Here is a 16,092-nt window from a genome sequence, read left to right on the forward strand (position 1 = left end):
CTCGTCACTGTTTACACTGTGCCATGTGCAGTCTAAGCCCCGAAGCTTAAGTCTCAAGCTTATAGTTTTTAGCCTGGATATGTTCCCACAGTTACATACCTGCATACACACATATAGTGTGCCACAAGTTAAATTATCATTTCAAGTAACTTAAGTCTATCTAGCAGACATTCAGCCTAACAGTCTACAAAGACCAGACAGTAGTGTCTAAACGAAGCACTGAGCTGAAACTGGAAAATCCCAGCCATCCCTACTGCAGTATTAGGAGAAAGACTCAAGATCCCTAACATACAAAAGTGCTTAGCATGACAAAATTACCAAAATAAAAACATTTTAAAGGTTATTTGGTTCTAGCAATATTAACTATTCTTTACTTTTGGATAATTTAACATCTGCATTTTAAATTTTTTTATATAAACAAACTCTTTGTAACAAGTTTTTAAAAAAAGCACACAAAAAATAGTGCAAACTATAATCTGATAGTTTTTTTTGTTTTTTGTTTTTTTTTTGTCTTGGTTACCTGATCACAAGTAACTCAAGGAAAGTGTTTGACTATGAGGCTCCAGCCACACACAGCACTGAGCAGACCCCACCTCTCACCCACTGTTTGTGGCTCCGAATTCTAAGACAGGCCGCCGACAGACAGGGCAGGTGCAGTTCTCCGACAGCCAGCGATCAATACAGTGAATGTGAAACTCGTGCAGACAAGGCAGCTGCCGGAGCTTGTTCCCAGCCACGTAGTCACTGATGCACACGCTACACACCTTACCTAACTCACTGTCAACCCCATTTTGCTCATAACTCCTGGTAGAAAGATTGTCAATCTGCTCTTTGGTTAAACCACGAATTGGATCATCATCGCCTTCATTCAGTAAGAAGAAGTGAGCAAGGCGCAGAATGGGTAATGTTCCAGCCTCGACTACATTGTCTGCCCTTCCTAACTGCCTTCTACTTCTACTGCCACTGGGGAGAGCCTGGGGTGAGGTGGGCTCCCTCACAGCTAGCATTTCAGCATTGTCCTCCTGGGCCTGACTGGCCTGTGAGGATGCTCTTCCATGCTGACCACTGTCATCGGCTGCATCTCCATTACTCAGTTCTAGGTACACCTCTGGTAAACGTTGGCCATTGCTTTGATTCTCTGACGCAGGCTCCACCTCCATTAGAGAACTCAGCTCTCCAAACCCAGTCATGATCTGCCTTAAAATTGACCGAAGAGCCACGGAGGATGGCTCAACCACCTCATTCTCAGAAATCCTGCGAAGAGGAACTGTAATGGTACTCACGTAGGTTCGGACACCTGAGCGCTCTAAGTGAGAGATAGTTCTGTGGAAGCCCCCACTGGTGCTCTCAACCGTACTTTCTGCCAGCCCCGCCCTAGATCGGGTTCTATTTGCAATGCTATCCCTATCTCTCGTTTCTCCAGGCCGAATCCTCCTGACTTGCAGGTCCAGTGTGATTGCTGGATGACGCTGGGTGGCAGCTGAGGACCTGCTAGACTCTCCCTCTTCTACTGTTATTCTTGACACAAGTCTTGAGTTGGACAGGGGGGTATAATCGGTACCTCTGCGTTCTCTACCTTGTTCTAAAAAGACCCGCGTTACACCTCTGTGCCTAACAGACCTGTTTCTACCCGTTTGCTGTAGTGGTCTACCCTGCCTTTGGGAATTATGATGAGCAGTACCATTCTGTCTCTGAATGGGGGACCGGCTTCGACTACTGAAAGCAGGACGTAATCTTATTGGCTCTAATCTTTGGTTTGTGTTCCTCACTGTAACGTTACTTCTAGCCCCGTTTTCCCAAATATGTGCTGCTCCAAACCGCTGCCGTCCACCTTGCCTGAGAGAACTACCATCTGACTGGTTGGTGTGAGAGTTAATAATGTTAGTGCGAGGGGCACTAACTCTGGGAACACCAAAGGCTACTCCAATTCCATTCCTTAACCTTCCCAGGGTTGCGAATGACCCTTGCACAGAACCCTGCCTCCTCGCACCACGCCTGCCCCTAGGAACACTGGAGCCACCACCACTGGAGCTCATGGAGGTCTGGCTTCTGGTTCGCCTAGCCACAGGACTGGATGGTCTTTGCTGCCTATGCTCTCTGTTAACACCTGACAGAGGGATGTCCGTCGAGTCCTCTCCATGCATTTCAGAACCTCTGTTGTCAGGGTTTATGTGGATTTCCAGGCTAAACCCGAACTCGCCACTGTTCGGGTTTGTTCGACTCACGGCCCTCCAGCTTTGGTTCCCATTCTGTCCGCTTCGAGTCACATTCCCAGTGCGCCGAAAGGTATTCAGCCATCGCAGCAGAGAGTCCTCATCTGAATGTGCTCTAAGGCTTTCTGAGTCTGGAACGTGAATCAAAACAATTTAAGGTCAAGTTCTATAGCAAGACTTCAGATCTTTATTAAAACATTCAAGAAAGACAGTTGTGCTGAGTTAAACTCAGGCTCTGCAATATTTTAATGAATAAAAAAAAAATCAAACTTTCTAAAAGTTTATTAAAAGCACACAACAGAAATTAAATTGCTGGGCCTATGACAGGATACACACTGCCAAGCCTAACCGTCATGAGTTGGATAACCAGAACGCAGTTCTTCTGTGGTGGAAGAACTACCTTATGCACAAACTGTCTTCACACACACACGATGTTTAAAGAAAAAAATCTACTTTCTAGACAGGAACTTTATCAGCCAACTCCCTCCACAAGGTCCAGCCCAGACTTGTGGGGACCCATAAAGCAACCTCTCCCTGTGGCCATCTGTCTCACTCTGCAGCCCCAACTTGGTAAGGCAACCTTTGTCCTCAACCTGGCTCCACCCCTCCCTCCCCTGCTTTCAGAACCCCCACCAGCTACCTCCATCCCTGTGGCTGGCCCACAGGGGATGTAGTGAGGAACCGCTTCCCTTCTGCTCTACCCCCTCAGAACTCCCTTGGGCACTCAGACCAACTTGTGATTCTGGCCTTGGGTACTGAAAACACACAGCAAGACACATCTAACAACCTAATTCCAGATGCTCAGGGGTCATTGCAAAAATAAGATTCATATATATATATATATATATATATATATATATATGAAAAAAAAAAACAAGACAATGTTTACTAAAAAAACAAAAACAAAACAAAACAACTACAACAAAAAACAAAAACCACACAAAACTCCTGGGAAGCCCATCAGTGCAATGGTTCCAAGGAGAACCATTTTCAGGCACAAATGTCTAAAGAATTAAACACAATCAAAGAGTTCAAAAAATTTAAAGAGATAATGTCTCGGAAAACAAAACAAAACAAAAAGAACTTCAAGAGGATAATGATAAATACTTGAATGAACTGGTAGCAGCAGGAATAAACAGAAGCCCCAGAAGACACAAGCACACAGCTAAATGAAACAAAGGAGAATAGAATCTAAAAAAGAGACAGAAGAGTAAACAAAATCTAATCTGAAATGAAAACGTAATTAAATAAAAAGCTCAGTGGAAAGCCTCACAATCAGAGTAGATCATTTGGACAAGACAGTAATATCAGGACTTGAAGGCAGGGTAGAGGAATTGGATCATCCACTCAAAGAAAACTAGAAATGAAAAAAAAAAAAAAAAAAAAGGCATGAACAGACTTGTAGGATCTTTGGAAACCATCATAGAAATTGAAACTATAAATTACAGACAGTGAGGGTGGGGGTGGGGGAGAGGAAATGAATTCCAAGTCAAAAGCATAGAAAACCTTTTCAATAAAATCACAGGAGAAAATTCCCAATCTTTTTTTTTTTTTTTTGGTTTTTCGAGACAGGGTTTCTGTGTTGTAGCCTTGGCTGTCCTGGAATTCACTCTGTAGACCAGGCTGGCCTCGAACTCAGAGATCCACCTGCCTCTGCCTCCCAAGTGCTGGGATTAAAGGCATGCACCACCAAGCCCAGGCAGTATTCCCCAAATCTTGAGAGACACCCTTAAACAACAAGGGCAAAAAAAGGAGTGACACAGCACATTCCAGTTAAAGCAGGAAAAGAGAAGGCTGAGGAAAGGGTGTTGAAGCTGTGAAGAGAGAAGGCCCAAGTCACAGGCAGGCCCATCACAGTAGTCAAGTCCCTGGATTAAGTCTCGGAAAGACATTAACCAAGTTCTGAAAAGTCATACATGCCACAATATTATACCCAGCAAAACTGTTCAATAAACGAAGAATAAAAATGTCCCATGATAAAAACAGATTAAAATAATTTGTGACCACCAAGCCAGCTCTAGAGAGGATAGTAGAAGGAATATTTCAGACTGAAGAGAAGGATAAACACATTCTACAGGCGATAAATAAATACCAGGATATCAAAAGATATTTACCACTAAAAATTTACCATAAGGACAAAAATTAATATTTATCTTTCAATAAATGGATCTCAGTTCTCTCTATGAAGATTAGAAAACAGGATCCACCTTTTTGCTGCCTCTGAGAAACCTGCCTAACCATGAGAACAGACATCTCCACAGGGTAAAAAGATGGAAAAGTACTCTGGGCACACACAAGATGGAAACAAGCAGATATGTAACTAGTTTAGCATTTGACAAAATTGCTGGGCAGTAGTGGTGCACACTTTTAATCCCAGCACTTGGGAAGCAGAGGCAGGTGGATTTCTGAGGTCGAGGCCAGCCTGGTCTACAGAGTGAGTTCCAGGGCAGCCAGGGCTACACAGAGAAACCCTGTCTCAAAAAACAAACAACAAACAAAAAAAGTCTCTCAACTAAAAATAAAAAACAAAAAATTATAAACAAACCCAACCAACCAACCTCCCCCGCCCCCACCCCAGGCCCCGGCCCCAGGACTAGAGGGACTCAGTACAGAATTCTAGCAGACCGTGGAAGGAGAACACCAATGCTAAATTCAAAGTGCACCATGGAGAGAAAGGGAATTGAGACACCCAAACTCTCTTATGAAGACAGACAGGAAGAACTAAAACACAAACTGAAAATGGTTATGTTCTACCCAAGGGTAATCTATCCCCTTGCCAAAGGGATGGAATGGGCAGTGTCCTTAAACAGAGATGATTTCTGTGCACTGGGATGAACAGATGGTGCCTCCCGCCATTCTCAACTTCCCAGCTGCTGGGTGTTATCAGTGGACGGAAGCACTATGGAGGAGCTACACTAAGCGCACCACCCAAACCTGATCAAGGTGAAAAAGCAGCAACTCATTTTTAGTCTAAAATTGCTTCACTTGAACACACAACCATCACTGGTATTGATTTTGCCCCAAAAGACACATGTCAAAGGTTGTCTCTTTCCTCAGACTTAACTACTGGGCAGGAGCCAGAAAAGGCACATTTTTGCTACTCTTACCTGGTAATTGTTAATCTTATAGCACGTATATTGTTGGTGCTCACAGCCTCCACTTCTAAACTAGGAATCTGAATTCCACTATCTTTATTGCTACTCAACAAACACCATAATTTACAAAATAGTAATACTACTTCAAAAGCTGTAAAGACAAAAAGGAGACCAAGCCTGAAATAGTTTCACTATGAAAAAGAGGCATTAAATGTCCTGTTTGGGGGCTAGTGAGATGGCTCAGTGGGTAAGAGCACCCGACTGCTCTTCCAAAGGTCCAGAGTTCAAATCCCAGCAACCACATGGTGGCTCACAACCATCTGTAATGAGATCTGACTCCCTCTTCTGGTGTGTCTGAAGACAGCTACAGTGTACTTACATATAATAAATGAATAAATCTTTAAAAAATAAAATATCCTGTTTGAGGACTTGAAAACAGGCACTGACTGTATCAGATCAAGGTACAGCTGAGCTGGGTCGTTGCTGCCAGGGAGACTCCAGAAAGGCTGCTGAGAAAGGTTCCCTACCTGCTTTCTGGGGTGGCAGCTTTTCCTTGAGAAGGGATTAGCTTTTACAACTGCATTATGAAGACAGATTAATTTGAAATAAGTGATAGGAATTTTAAAGATTTATGTAATGCTTGGTATACGTTAAGATAGGTTTTAAAAAAGATTTAAGGGTTTTATTTATAACTGGACACACACATGGATTTTTGAAAACTTTCCTATATCTGCATCATTAGACTTGTCTTCACTTCTAAAGTAACAGGCAGCAAGTGTTCATAACTGAGGGGATAACCCACGTTTCCCATTATTTCTCTTACTTTGTCATGCTTTTATTTATAACCCAGGGATCTCAGGCTCAGGCTTTACTCAAACACGACTCGGTTGTAAACATGGACTGTAAACCCTTGTCATGAACTTAAAGAAAAGCAATTACTTAACCAGAGAGACAGGCCCTCCTCTCTAGTTGTGTGTGTTTATCTTCAAGTACCCAAGAGCAAGAGACTGGAAAGAGCAGATGGGTGGGTGAGGGGAGAGAGCCAACGAGAGGGTGTATGATAGGACACAGGGAAAATGTATGCAGAGACGGTGGATACTAGGGGCAGAAAGGCTTCAGGAAGGTGATTTCTTAAGAAATCTCACTTTCTGAATTTAATGTTAAAATCACATTAGTTGTCTCCCCGAGAAGCTGGGGACCACTCACAGTTTCTATGCAGGTAGAGCAAAAGACCCTTCAGCCAGCAGACTGGTAACAACCTAATTAAAGATGAATGTCTCTGGGAGAGGAGGTAGAACAGAAAGAGGGGTCCCAAAGTTGGGCTTCTACTATTCTGTACACATAAACTTGATGAAGAGAAACTATGTATAAGAAACACTTCTCAACCTTTTCTCTGCTCTCTAATCCCTAAGCAGACTGCTCTTAGCACACTTGTTATCTGAATGAAGATCACATGGAAACGGTGAACAGGCCTCCTGCAGCAGTGCAGGCCACGCTACCTCCATTACTCGCCGCGCTGTCGGAGCCAGGCTGAGATGCCAGCTGTTCCTTTGCTCTCTCTAAGCGCTGCTGCAGCTCCTCTGATGTTATTTCTCCTGAAACAACAAAAGAGCACTCATTTAAAAAATAAATAAATAAATTACCAAGTTTTATGAGAACTTGTGAAATAAAAACTTTAGTAACTGGGGTCAGTGAGATGGCTCAGCAGGTAAAGGCACTTACTACTAAGCCCGCCAACCTGAATTCCAAGAACCACATAGTAGGGGAGAAAAGGTACCTATGGTTGTCCTGTAGCATCTAAGTACTCACTGTCAGTGACACACACACACACACTAAATAAAATGTAACGTGAGAAGTCTTAACTTACAGAGGATGATCCTCATTAGTTTCATGGTTTATAAATCTAAGTTAACAGCAGCCCCATGGTGGCTCACAGCCATCTGTAACGAGATCTGACGCCCTCTTCTGGAGTGTCTGAAGACAGCTACAGTGTACTTACATATAATAAATAAGTAAATCTTTGAAAAAAATTGAAGTTAATAATATTTGATACAGGGCTGGAGAGATGGCTCAGCGGTTAGGAGCACCAACTGCTCTTCCAGGGGTCCTGAGTTCAATTCCTAGCAACCCCATGGTGGCTCACAACCATCTGTAATGAGATCTGATGCCCTCTTCTGATGTGTCTGAAGATAGCAATGGTGTACTCACATACATAAAATAAATAAATTTAAAAAACTAAAAAAATTCAATAAAATATTTGATACAAATACACATCAATCTAGTCATATCTCATTTATTAATAGTTCATTAAAATTGAGATCTAAACTTGAATAATTTTGGTTACCAGACCTCAGCAGTTTCCAGCACCCAGACTGAGTGGCTCACAACCACCTCTCAATGTCAGCTCCAGGAGACCTGAGGGCCTGGGACCCTACAGCCTCTACTGGCCTCCTTGGACCTTAACCTCACATACACAACCTCCCACCAGAGACAAACAGCGAAAAATAAAACAAATTTGAAAACAACAACAACAAAGGATGAGATGTATTCACATAAGAGTTTGCTTCTTAAATTAAAAAGAAAATTAGGGAGTACTTTTAAGGAAATGTTCAAATCTTGGTGCTTAAATTCTACAATATTTTATTATATGAGCCACCAACATACAAATATACAAGCACACAGACAAGCATATTTCAGCTCGTTTCCTATAAAGTAAATCTGAAAGGAAATGTATAGACTACATTGGACTTTTGGTTGGTCACGATCTAGCTGAATGTTAACACTTCAAATAAGTTAAGAATTAAGTTTCAAGTAACAGTTGATTTGTACAAATATCATGTAAGAAAATAGAGAGCTAGAGTATAGTTTAGTGGCAGAACACTTCCCTAACATGCACAAGACCCTAGGTTTCAATCCAAGTGAGGGCTGGCAGTGGAGGGTGAGAATTATGCGTGTAAACACTTAATGCTTATGTACACTGGCTTTTTAAGTTTGGCCTGTGTGTGTGTCTATATATTCAGTATTCTCATGTATTTATCAAACACAGAGGGCAGTGATTTTGTTATACTGCATAATTCTCAGACTCACAAAACAGTACTCAAAGGGAGGCACTCTCTTTACTTTAAATCCCTCCTTTCAATGATAGAAAAATTTCCCCCCTTTGCCCATTTCTTACCAGGGGTGCCTAAAAGATTATGGTCTCTCATTAGCCGATAATCTTCATCACTGAGCTCATTAATAAACTGATAATAGGCTTCTTCTCTGTGGAGACGTTCTTGCTGCCATCTTCTCTCATTTTCTTGAAATGAGATCTCTTCTCCACTACTACCTGATCTAGATCTAGATGGATTCATCCTGAGACTTCTAGTTTCCTGTTTAAAGAACATGTACAAATTCAATGCATCAGTCATGGGCTAACATGCTTCGTGCTTTTTTTGTTTTGATTTGGCTGTTAGTTTATTGAGGTAAGCTCTTACTATGTAATCCTGGCTGGCCCAGAACTCACGATGTAGGCCACTAACAATCTCTTCATCTGTGATTCACCACTGCCTTTAGAGACTTACTGAACTGATACTCTAAGATTCTAAGAGGCAGTGTTACCTCTCCTCGTCTCCTCACCAAGGCAGAAAGTCTGCTTCTCGAGGATAGCACTCAACTGTAGCCCCCACAGTCAGAAACTCCTGAGGCTAACCATTCCACACTGAAGGATGGCCTGATACAGACGGCCAGAGCTCTTGTGTGTTTTCTCAATCCTCAGAGCCATGCAGTGTGTTGTTTCCTGTTGGTTTTCAGTCTCAGAGACATCAACTTTGAGTATTCAGTAGACACAGTAGACAAAAATTATTTTCAGCTCAATAAAGTGCAATGAGACAGTGGTGGTCATTTTCTATTCACCATCTTTTCTGGAAGGAGTACAGGACATCATCATTCACAAAGACAGTGGACTGTGCTCCTAACCGTCCTGGACATCATCATCTACAAAGACAGTGGACTGCACTCCTAACCGTCCTGGGATGCACGAGGGAGCCCTCTATACATCAAGAACATGTATTATTCAAGCCTAAAATTTTAACATGATGAATGCTTTTAGACACAATTTTGAGAGACAAAGATAAATTTTAAAAAGATGATCAATTTAATGCTCAGATATGAGATATATGTGTTGAATTGTGTCTGACTAGGTGATAACTTTTAAAGCAAAGGCCTGGACCTACTAAGCTCCTAAAGGTTGTTTTGTTGCTGTTTATATGTTGAGTTCTTTATTGTAAGACTTGACACATGTATGTGACTAGTGGATGCATTTAAATAAATAAATAAATAAATAAATAAAGCCGGGCAGAGGTGGCACACGTCTTTAATCCCAGTACTTGAGAGGTGGATTTCTGAGTTCGAGGGGTGGATTTCTGAGTTCGAGGCCAGCCTGGTCTACAGAGTCAGTTCCAGGACAGCCAGGGATACACAGAGAAACCCTATCTTGAAAAAACAAAAATAAGTAAATAAATGAATAAAATAAATAAATAAACTAGGCAGGCAGGTGGTAGCCCACACCTTTAATCCCAGCATTCAGGAAGCAGAAGCAGGAGAATCCTGAGTTCAAGACCAGTCTGGTCTACAGTGAAACCTTGTCTGGAAAAAACAAATAAAAAATGCAAACAAACAAAAACAAACAACGCTCCTAATTTTTAAATGCAATGCTAGTTAGCTGTCTTAAGGTTTCTATTCCTCCGATGAAACACCACAACCAAAAACCAAGTTGGGGAGGAAAGGGTTTATTTACACTCCCATCACTGGAAGAAGTCAGGACAGGAACTCAAACAGGGCAAGAACTTGGAGGGAGGAGCTGATGCAGAGGCCATGGAGGGTGCTGTTTACTGGCTTGCTCTGCCTATTTTCTTATAGAACTCAAGGCTACCAGCCCAGGGAAGCACCACTTACAGATAGTGGCTGGGCCACTAATTGAGAAAATGCCTTACAGCTGGATCTCATGGAGGCATTTCCTCAACCGAGGCTCTTTTCTGTGATGACTCTAGCTTGTGTCAAGTTGACACACAAAACCAACCACTAAACTAGGTATAGTAACACATGTCTTCATTCCTAGCACTCAGGAGAGGGGCAGACTAATCTCTGTGTGTTCCAGAGCAGCCTGGTCTACAGAGTGAATTCTAGAACAGTCAGGAATACACACACACACACACACACACACACACACACGAGACCCCTTGGGGGGAGCAAGAGTCACTCAAGATGTTAATTTATTTAATAATATCAAAAAAGTAAAGGATTTCCGTTTGCACTGCAATCAGTAACTATTAGCAAAGCACATTTTTGGTGGTCACAGCAGAAACTTAATTTTTTTTTTTTTTTTTTTTTGGTTGGTGGTGGAGGGGTGTGTGTTTCGAGACAGGGTTTCTCTGTGTATCCCCGGCTGTCCTGGAACTCACTCTGTAGACCAGGCTGGCCTCGAACTCAGAAATCCGCCTGCTTCTGCCTCCCAAGTGCTGGGATTAAAGGTGTGCGCCACCACACCCGGCTTAGAAACTTGATTTTTAAAACAGATGTTTAATAAGTGGAAATCTAATGACAAAAAAAAAAAAAGTCAAGTTCTTTAAGATATTCAAAAACCAGAGATCTTCTCCTCCAAGGCAATATTCTTGGATTAGCTAACTGTAAGTAAGGCAAAATGAATACCTTATTTTCCTTTGAACATTCTTCTAACAGATGAGACTGTATCCATGCTTCTGATGTTTGTGCCTCTTTTGAGAGCTGCTCATCTGAAGTAATAAAAACAAAAGTTGAATTATTCAGCAAACTGCCTCTTTGAAGTCCTGGAACACCTAGTAGTCTCCCGACTCCTCTGCAAAGCCAGAGCTAAATTCTCCAGAAGGTTCTGTTATACCATCATCTAGGAAATTAGAGCCTCATACAATTAGATAACAAAAAAACCTCCCAGAAGGCCTCTCCTCCTACACTGTCACCGCTCCGAGGATTGCGCCTCCTCCTTTCTCAAAGGCCTTCGTACCGTATCACGTTCCCATCTGGGTGTAGCTAGGGTTAGGTGAAGAAGTTAGCTTAATTCTAAGCCTTCATTTCGTTGTCAACCGCCCCCACCATCCCGCTACCGGTTCTTTTCCTTACCCTGTAAATCGAGGCCCCGGACTAGGGTTAAGATGAAGTCCCTATTCCAATACACGAACTGGACTCAGGAACCCGACCAATCTCACCTCAATCTAGCCTCAAGTAACGCTTCCCCTGCGACCTGGATTTGGCTTTGGGGCCGGCCAATCAGCAACTAGCAAAGCTCAACCAGCAAGCAATAAACCAATCGGATAAGAGGTAAGTGTCTCTCCCCCTCGGCCCCCCCACCCCCTAGCACGTCCTCCTCTCCAAGGCGTCTCCCGGAAGTAGTAGTGAGACTCACCAAATGACCCTTCCCCCCGTGTACCCAACGCCCCCTCCCCCCTGACCCCACCTCCAGCGCGATGACCCGCGGTTGTTCTCACCGAGGCGGCGAGGGGGTGGAAGGTTCTTGGCCGAGGCTTCGAAGGCCGCTACGCCCTCTAATCTTCCCCTGAGGCGCGAAGCTCTGAGTCTCTGCTGCTGCTCGGAGTCGACCTGGCGGAGAGAAAGCTAAGAGAGAGGAGCGTCCGGTCTCCGGCCTTCTCGCACCGCCTCGGAGAACTAAGACTGGCCACCGTCTGCAGCGACCCTGCCGGTGCGTCTGGAAACGGCGCTCCCCGGAAGCCGAGCCGCGGCGCCTGAGTTCCGCATCTGCAGTGCGCAGGTCCGGCTGTCTCGGGCTCGGGTCTAGGCACTCAGAGCCCGTGGCGGCTTCCAGGACCGAAGGCGGAGGCGCCTTTCCACCCTTTGGAAATGCCAGCTCCTCTTCTCGTATTTCAGTGTCCTTTGACGAAGCCTGGCGAAAAACGCATCTGTCAAGCTGTTCATTGCTCATTACTACCCAGGTTAACTACCCAGTTTGAAAATTTCCCTTGTGGTAGTTCACTGGGATGAGGAAACTAAATGTCAAGTGCTTGTGATGAGAAAGCACTTCGAAACTCCCAATATTAACCATTCACGTTCTTTCTCTCCCGCTATCCCTTGTCTAATTTCTTTTTTCATTATATGACACTAGACTTACCTAACCATTTCTTGTGGTCCTGGTAGGGCTTTTTCCTGACACCCCCATCAGCCAAATGGCTTAACCACAGTTTAATACGCGCATACTGCTGTGATTCATAACTCTTTCCTCCCTTCTTTCATTATTGAGTGACTTTGTTTTGTTTTGAGACTGGGTCTCATATAGCCCAGGCAGGCCTTTAGCTGGTGAGCTTCTTGCCCTTCTTAGGGATGTGCCACCATGTTTGCTGGGTGCTTTGTTACCAGGATGTAGCAAGCCTTAGCATCAATGAAACTACTAGAGTAAAAGGTGATACTGTCTAGCAGGAGGATTCCCCTCCTCCCTCCCCATCTGTTTAATATTTAAAACATAGGAGAGTGTCACAGATTTCTCCTGTAGAAAAGTGACCCCAGTTGGGGAGACCAATGGCTTTAAAGTGAGTTGGGTTTTATTTAGGGTGTCCTGCTTGGTGATTATTTTCCCTCCCTTTGAATATTGATCCAAAAACTGTCTATATGTCCCTTTTATGTTGTTGTTCTGAGGATAAGAAATTCCTCTGAGTTTACTTCTGGAAGTAAGGTTATTGTTGGAGTTCCTTCCCCCAACTTCATCAGGGAACTATGTGATGGAGACAGTGGTGGGCGCATGTCTCTGTGTAGCCTGTCTTTGTTTTTTCTAGTATCCAATTGCTTCATGAATCTCTAAAGCTTTCTTTGTATAGCTCTATTTGGGATTGTGGTGGTTTGAATAGGAGTGGCCCCCGTAGATCCATGTGTTTAAATGAGTGGCACTATTAGGAGGTGTGGCTTTGTTAGAGGAAGTGTGTCACTGTGGAGGCAAGGCTTTGAGGTTTTAGATGCTCAAGCTACAGCCAGTGTGAAACATATTCAGTCTCCTCCTTGCTGTCTGTGTATGGATTAAGATGTAGAGCTCTCAGCTTCTTCTCTAGTACCATTATCTCCTGCACACTGCTATGCTTCCCACCATGATGCTAATGGACTAAACCTCTACAACTGTAAGCCAGCCCCAATGAAATGCTTTCCTTTACAAGAGTTGCCTTGGTCATGGTGTCTCTTTACAATGGAAACCTTGACTAAGATGGGGAGATGTCTATTTTTTTTTTCTTATTCTGACTCTGTCTTTCAGAGGCACACATCAAGCCAGCCCTCTCATCTCTCACCTTACTTTGAAGTCCCTTCCATTTCTTTTTAATACTGGAAGTGGGACTTGTGAACGGAAGTTCCCTCTCCCCTCCAGGGACATGTTAAACACTCTACAAGGCATATTGGTTAAAAGTTCCATGATTGTGTTACAAGTCAAAGCCAAATAACCCTGGGATATCTCTCCCCATGTCCCCCCACAATAGCCACTTATCACCCATGTCTGTGTGTAACCTAACGTCCTTGTGACTAGCAGGTTAGGCCTTATGGACAGTCCCTTAGCTTCCACCAACTCAAAATAATGTAAGCAGATAGCACCTGTGGCCAGTAGCCATACTTTCCTGCTTTTATGAGATCTGACTGCCTGTTAACACCAACCTCCACCCTCCCTCCATCTGTCCGTCCGTCCCTCCCTCCCTCCCTTCCTTCCTTTTGTCCTTCAAGATAGGGTAGCCCTGTGTAGCCTGGCTGTCCTGGAACTGGCTTTATAGACCAGACTGGCCTTGTCTGCCTCTGCCTCCTGAGTGCTGCTGAGACTAACCACCAGATTTGGCTTTATCCATCAAGGTATCTTGAAAGTATCTATATTTTATTTTCTTTGTTCTGTTACTATAAAAACATCATGAGCCGGGCAGTGGTGGCACACGCCTTTAATCCCAGCACTTGGGAGGCAGAGGCAGGCAGATTTCTGAGTTGGAGGCCAACCTGGTCTACAAAGTGAGTTTCCAGGACAGCCAGGGCTACACAGAGAAACCCTGTCTCAGGAAAACAAAAACAAAAACAAAACAAAACAAAAAAAGTCATGAATCTGTTACTGCTAAGGAACATGGTATTTGGAGTAACCGAAATCTGTCTTCCCAAGCCGTGGCCACTCACATTTGGATCCAGGACAAACTCTTTCTTATTCTTTCTGAGGCTAGATCTGCTTTTGCATTAGGGGGTTTTGGTGGTTGAATGTGGAGCCCCAAATATGATCCAATTTCGTAATAGGAGTCACTGGATTGTTGCCAGGCTGGGCCGCTCGTGCCAGCTGTTTGGTGTTGATTCCTCAGCGGAATGCTGGTGAGTTGTTTCTGGGGCTTAGACCTACCTTGGTTGGCTTTATTTTGCGCTGGTTGTAAGGATCCCCTTAGTTTGGTTACTTCATTATTCTCCCTGTTTGTTTAGGGAGCTCTTTGTTTAAAGTCATCTGTTTCGTTTGGTTTCTGCCTGTGCCCGGTTCGGTTTGTTTGCTTTCAGGACATTTGGTTTGTTCATTTGCTTTCGGCTTCTCCTCCCTTGTCTAATTCACGGAAGGAGGAAATGTTCAGAGAAAAGCTGCCATGTGGTACTCCAGCTGGTTTTATGTTTGATAACTGTGTTCGTTTAACTTATATGTATTTGGAAAATGGGGAGATCTAAAGATAACTTGGCTTTATGTATCTCTTCATTGAAACATTTAATCCAAAATTGGATGGGGGCTGGGGGAGGGAGAATACACACACACAAAACTAAAAACCCCAGAGAATTTAAAGTGAATAGGCAGCCTGTTTTGACTTAAAACAAAACAAAACAAAAACTTACATAAAAAAGAATTTATAAAATTGGTAGTCAACACAATTTGACAGGCTCACTATATTGAAGTTAAAAGGAGCTATTAAAGATCAATAGGAAATTGGTGAGGAAATGTTAGAGATTAAAGAAATTTTGAAAAATTGAACTCTTCTCAACTCTCTATCCCTTCACCTGCAACCCCTCCCCTGGCCCGAGTCAGGGTCTCTCTGTGTAGCCCTGACTGTCCTGGAACTCCCTTTGTAGATGAAGCTGGCCTGGAACTCAGAGATCCACCTGCCTCTGCCTCCTCCTGACTTCTGTGATCAAAGGTGTGTGCCATTGGCACTGCAGCCACCGCAGCCTCCACCACCAGGTTCAACTCTCTATTTTCATTCATATTTTTCTTCCTTCCTTTCTTTCTTTCTTTCTTTCTTTCTTTCTTTCTTTCTTTCTTTCTTTCTGTTTTAAAGATTTATTTATTTATTTTATGCATATAAACACACTGTAGCTGTACTGATGGTTGTGAGCACCAGAAGAGGGAGTCAGATCTCATTACAGTTGGTTGTGAGCCACCATGTGGTTGCTGGGAATTGAACTCAGAACCTTTGGAAGAGCAGTCAGTGCTCTTAACGTCTAAGCCATCTCTCCAGCCCATATTTTTTTCTAACCTTGATTTTTTTTTCTTCTTTGTTTCCAAGCAGAACAAAAGATTTTTGTAATTGGTTTAAAAATAAAACTTAAAAACTTCATGTGGTGGCACATAGCTTTAATCTTACCACTAGGGAGGCAAAGGGGGGTGGGGGTGGGATCTGAGTGTTCAAAGCCTGCCCGGTCTGTGGAGTGAGTTTCAGGACAGCCAGGGCTACACAGAGAAACCCTGTCTCAAAAACCAAAACAAACACCCCCCCCCCCAAAAAAAAAAAGGGAAAAAAAAAAAAAAAGGGAGGGAGGGAGGGAGGGAGGGAGGAAGGAAG

At 43.5% G+C, this 16,092-nt stretch overlaps 1 protein-coding gene across 3 annotated transcripts; it reads right to left on the reverse strand.

Annotated features, from left to right (window-relative positions):
* Positions 1-499: 499 nt before the first annotated feature.
* On the reverse strand, positions 500-12,052 carry Rnf6 (ring finger protein 6). 3 transcript variants are annotated; one of them, XM_021163316.2, is made up of 5 exons: positions 11,809-12,052; positions 10,997-11,079; positions 8,484-8,679; positions 6,808-6,903; positions 500-2,344 (listed from the first exon to the last, which is right to left on the reverse strand). In XM_021163316.2, the coding sequence occupies exons 3-5, from the start codon at positions 8,659-8,661 to the stop codon at positions 597-599; spliced, it is 2,022 nt and encodes a 673-aa protein (XP_021018975.1). In that variant the 5' UTR covers positions 8,662-8,679; positions 10,997-11,079; positions 11,809-12,052; the 3' UTR covers positions 500-596. The 3 variants fall into 3 exon arrangements, with proteins under 3 accessions (XP_021018975.1, XP_021018976.1, XP_021018974.2); XM_021163317.2 differs by lacking the exon at positions 11,809-12,052 and adding an exon at positions 11,444-11,550; XM_021163315.2 differs by lacking the exons at positions 10,997-11,079; positions 11,809-12,052 and having other exon boundaries at positions 8,484-9,587.
* Positions 12,053-16,092: the final 4,040 nt, after the last annotated feature.

Source organism: Mus caroli, chromosome 5 (assembly GCF_900094665.2).
Source record: "Mus caroli chromosome 5, CAROLI_EIJ_v1.1, whole genome shotgun sequence".
In the NCBI taxonomy this organism is placed as follows: Eukaryota; Metazoa; Chordata; class Mammalia; order Rodentia; family Muridae; genus Mus; species Mus caroli.

What these genes read in the sequence shown, in the direction of transcription:
- Rnf6 (XM_021163315.2), bottom strand. Translation starts at nt 8,718, where the DNA reads ATGACTGATGCATTGAATTTGTACATGTTCTTTAAACAGGAAACTAGA. An exon ending in TAATCTTTTAGGCACCCCTG is followed by an intron (nt 6,904 to 8,483) that starts GTAAGAAATGGG and finishes TTGTTGTTTCAG; the next exon opens with GAGAAATAACATCAGAGGAG. An exon ending in CAGCGCGGCGAGTAATGGAG is followed by an intron (nt 2,345 to 6,807) that starts GTAGCGTGGCCT and finishes TTCACGTTCCAG; the next exon opens with ACTCAGAAAGCCTTAGAGCA.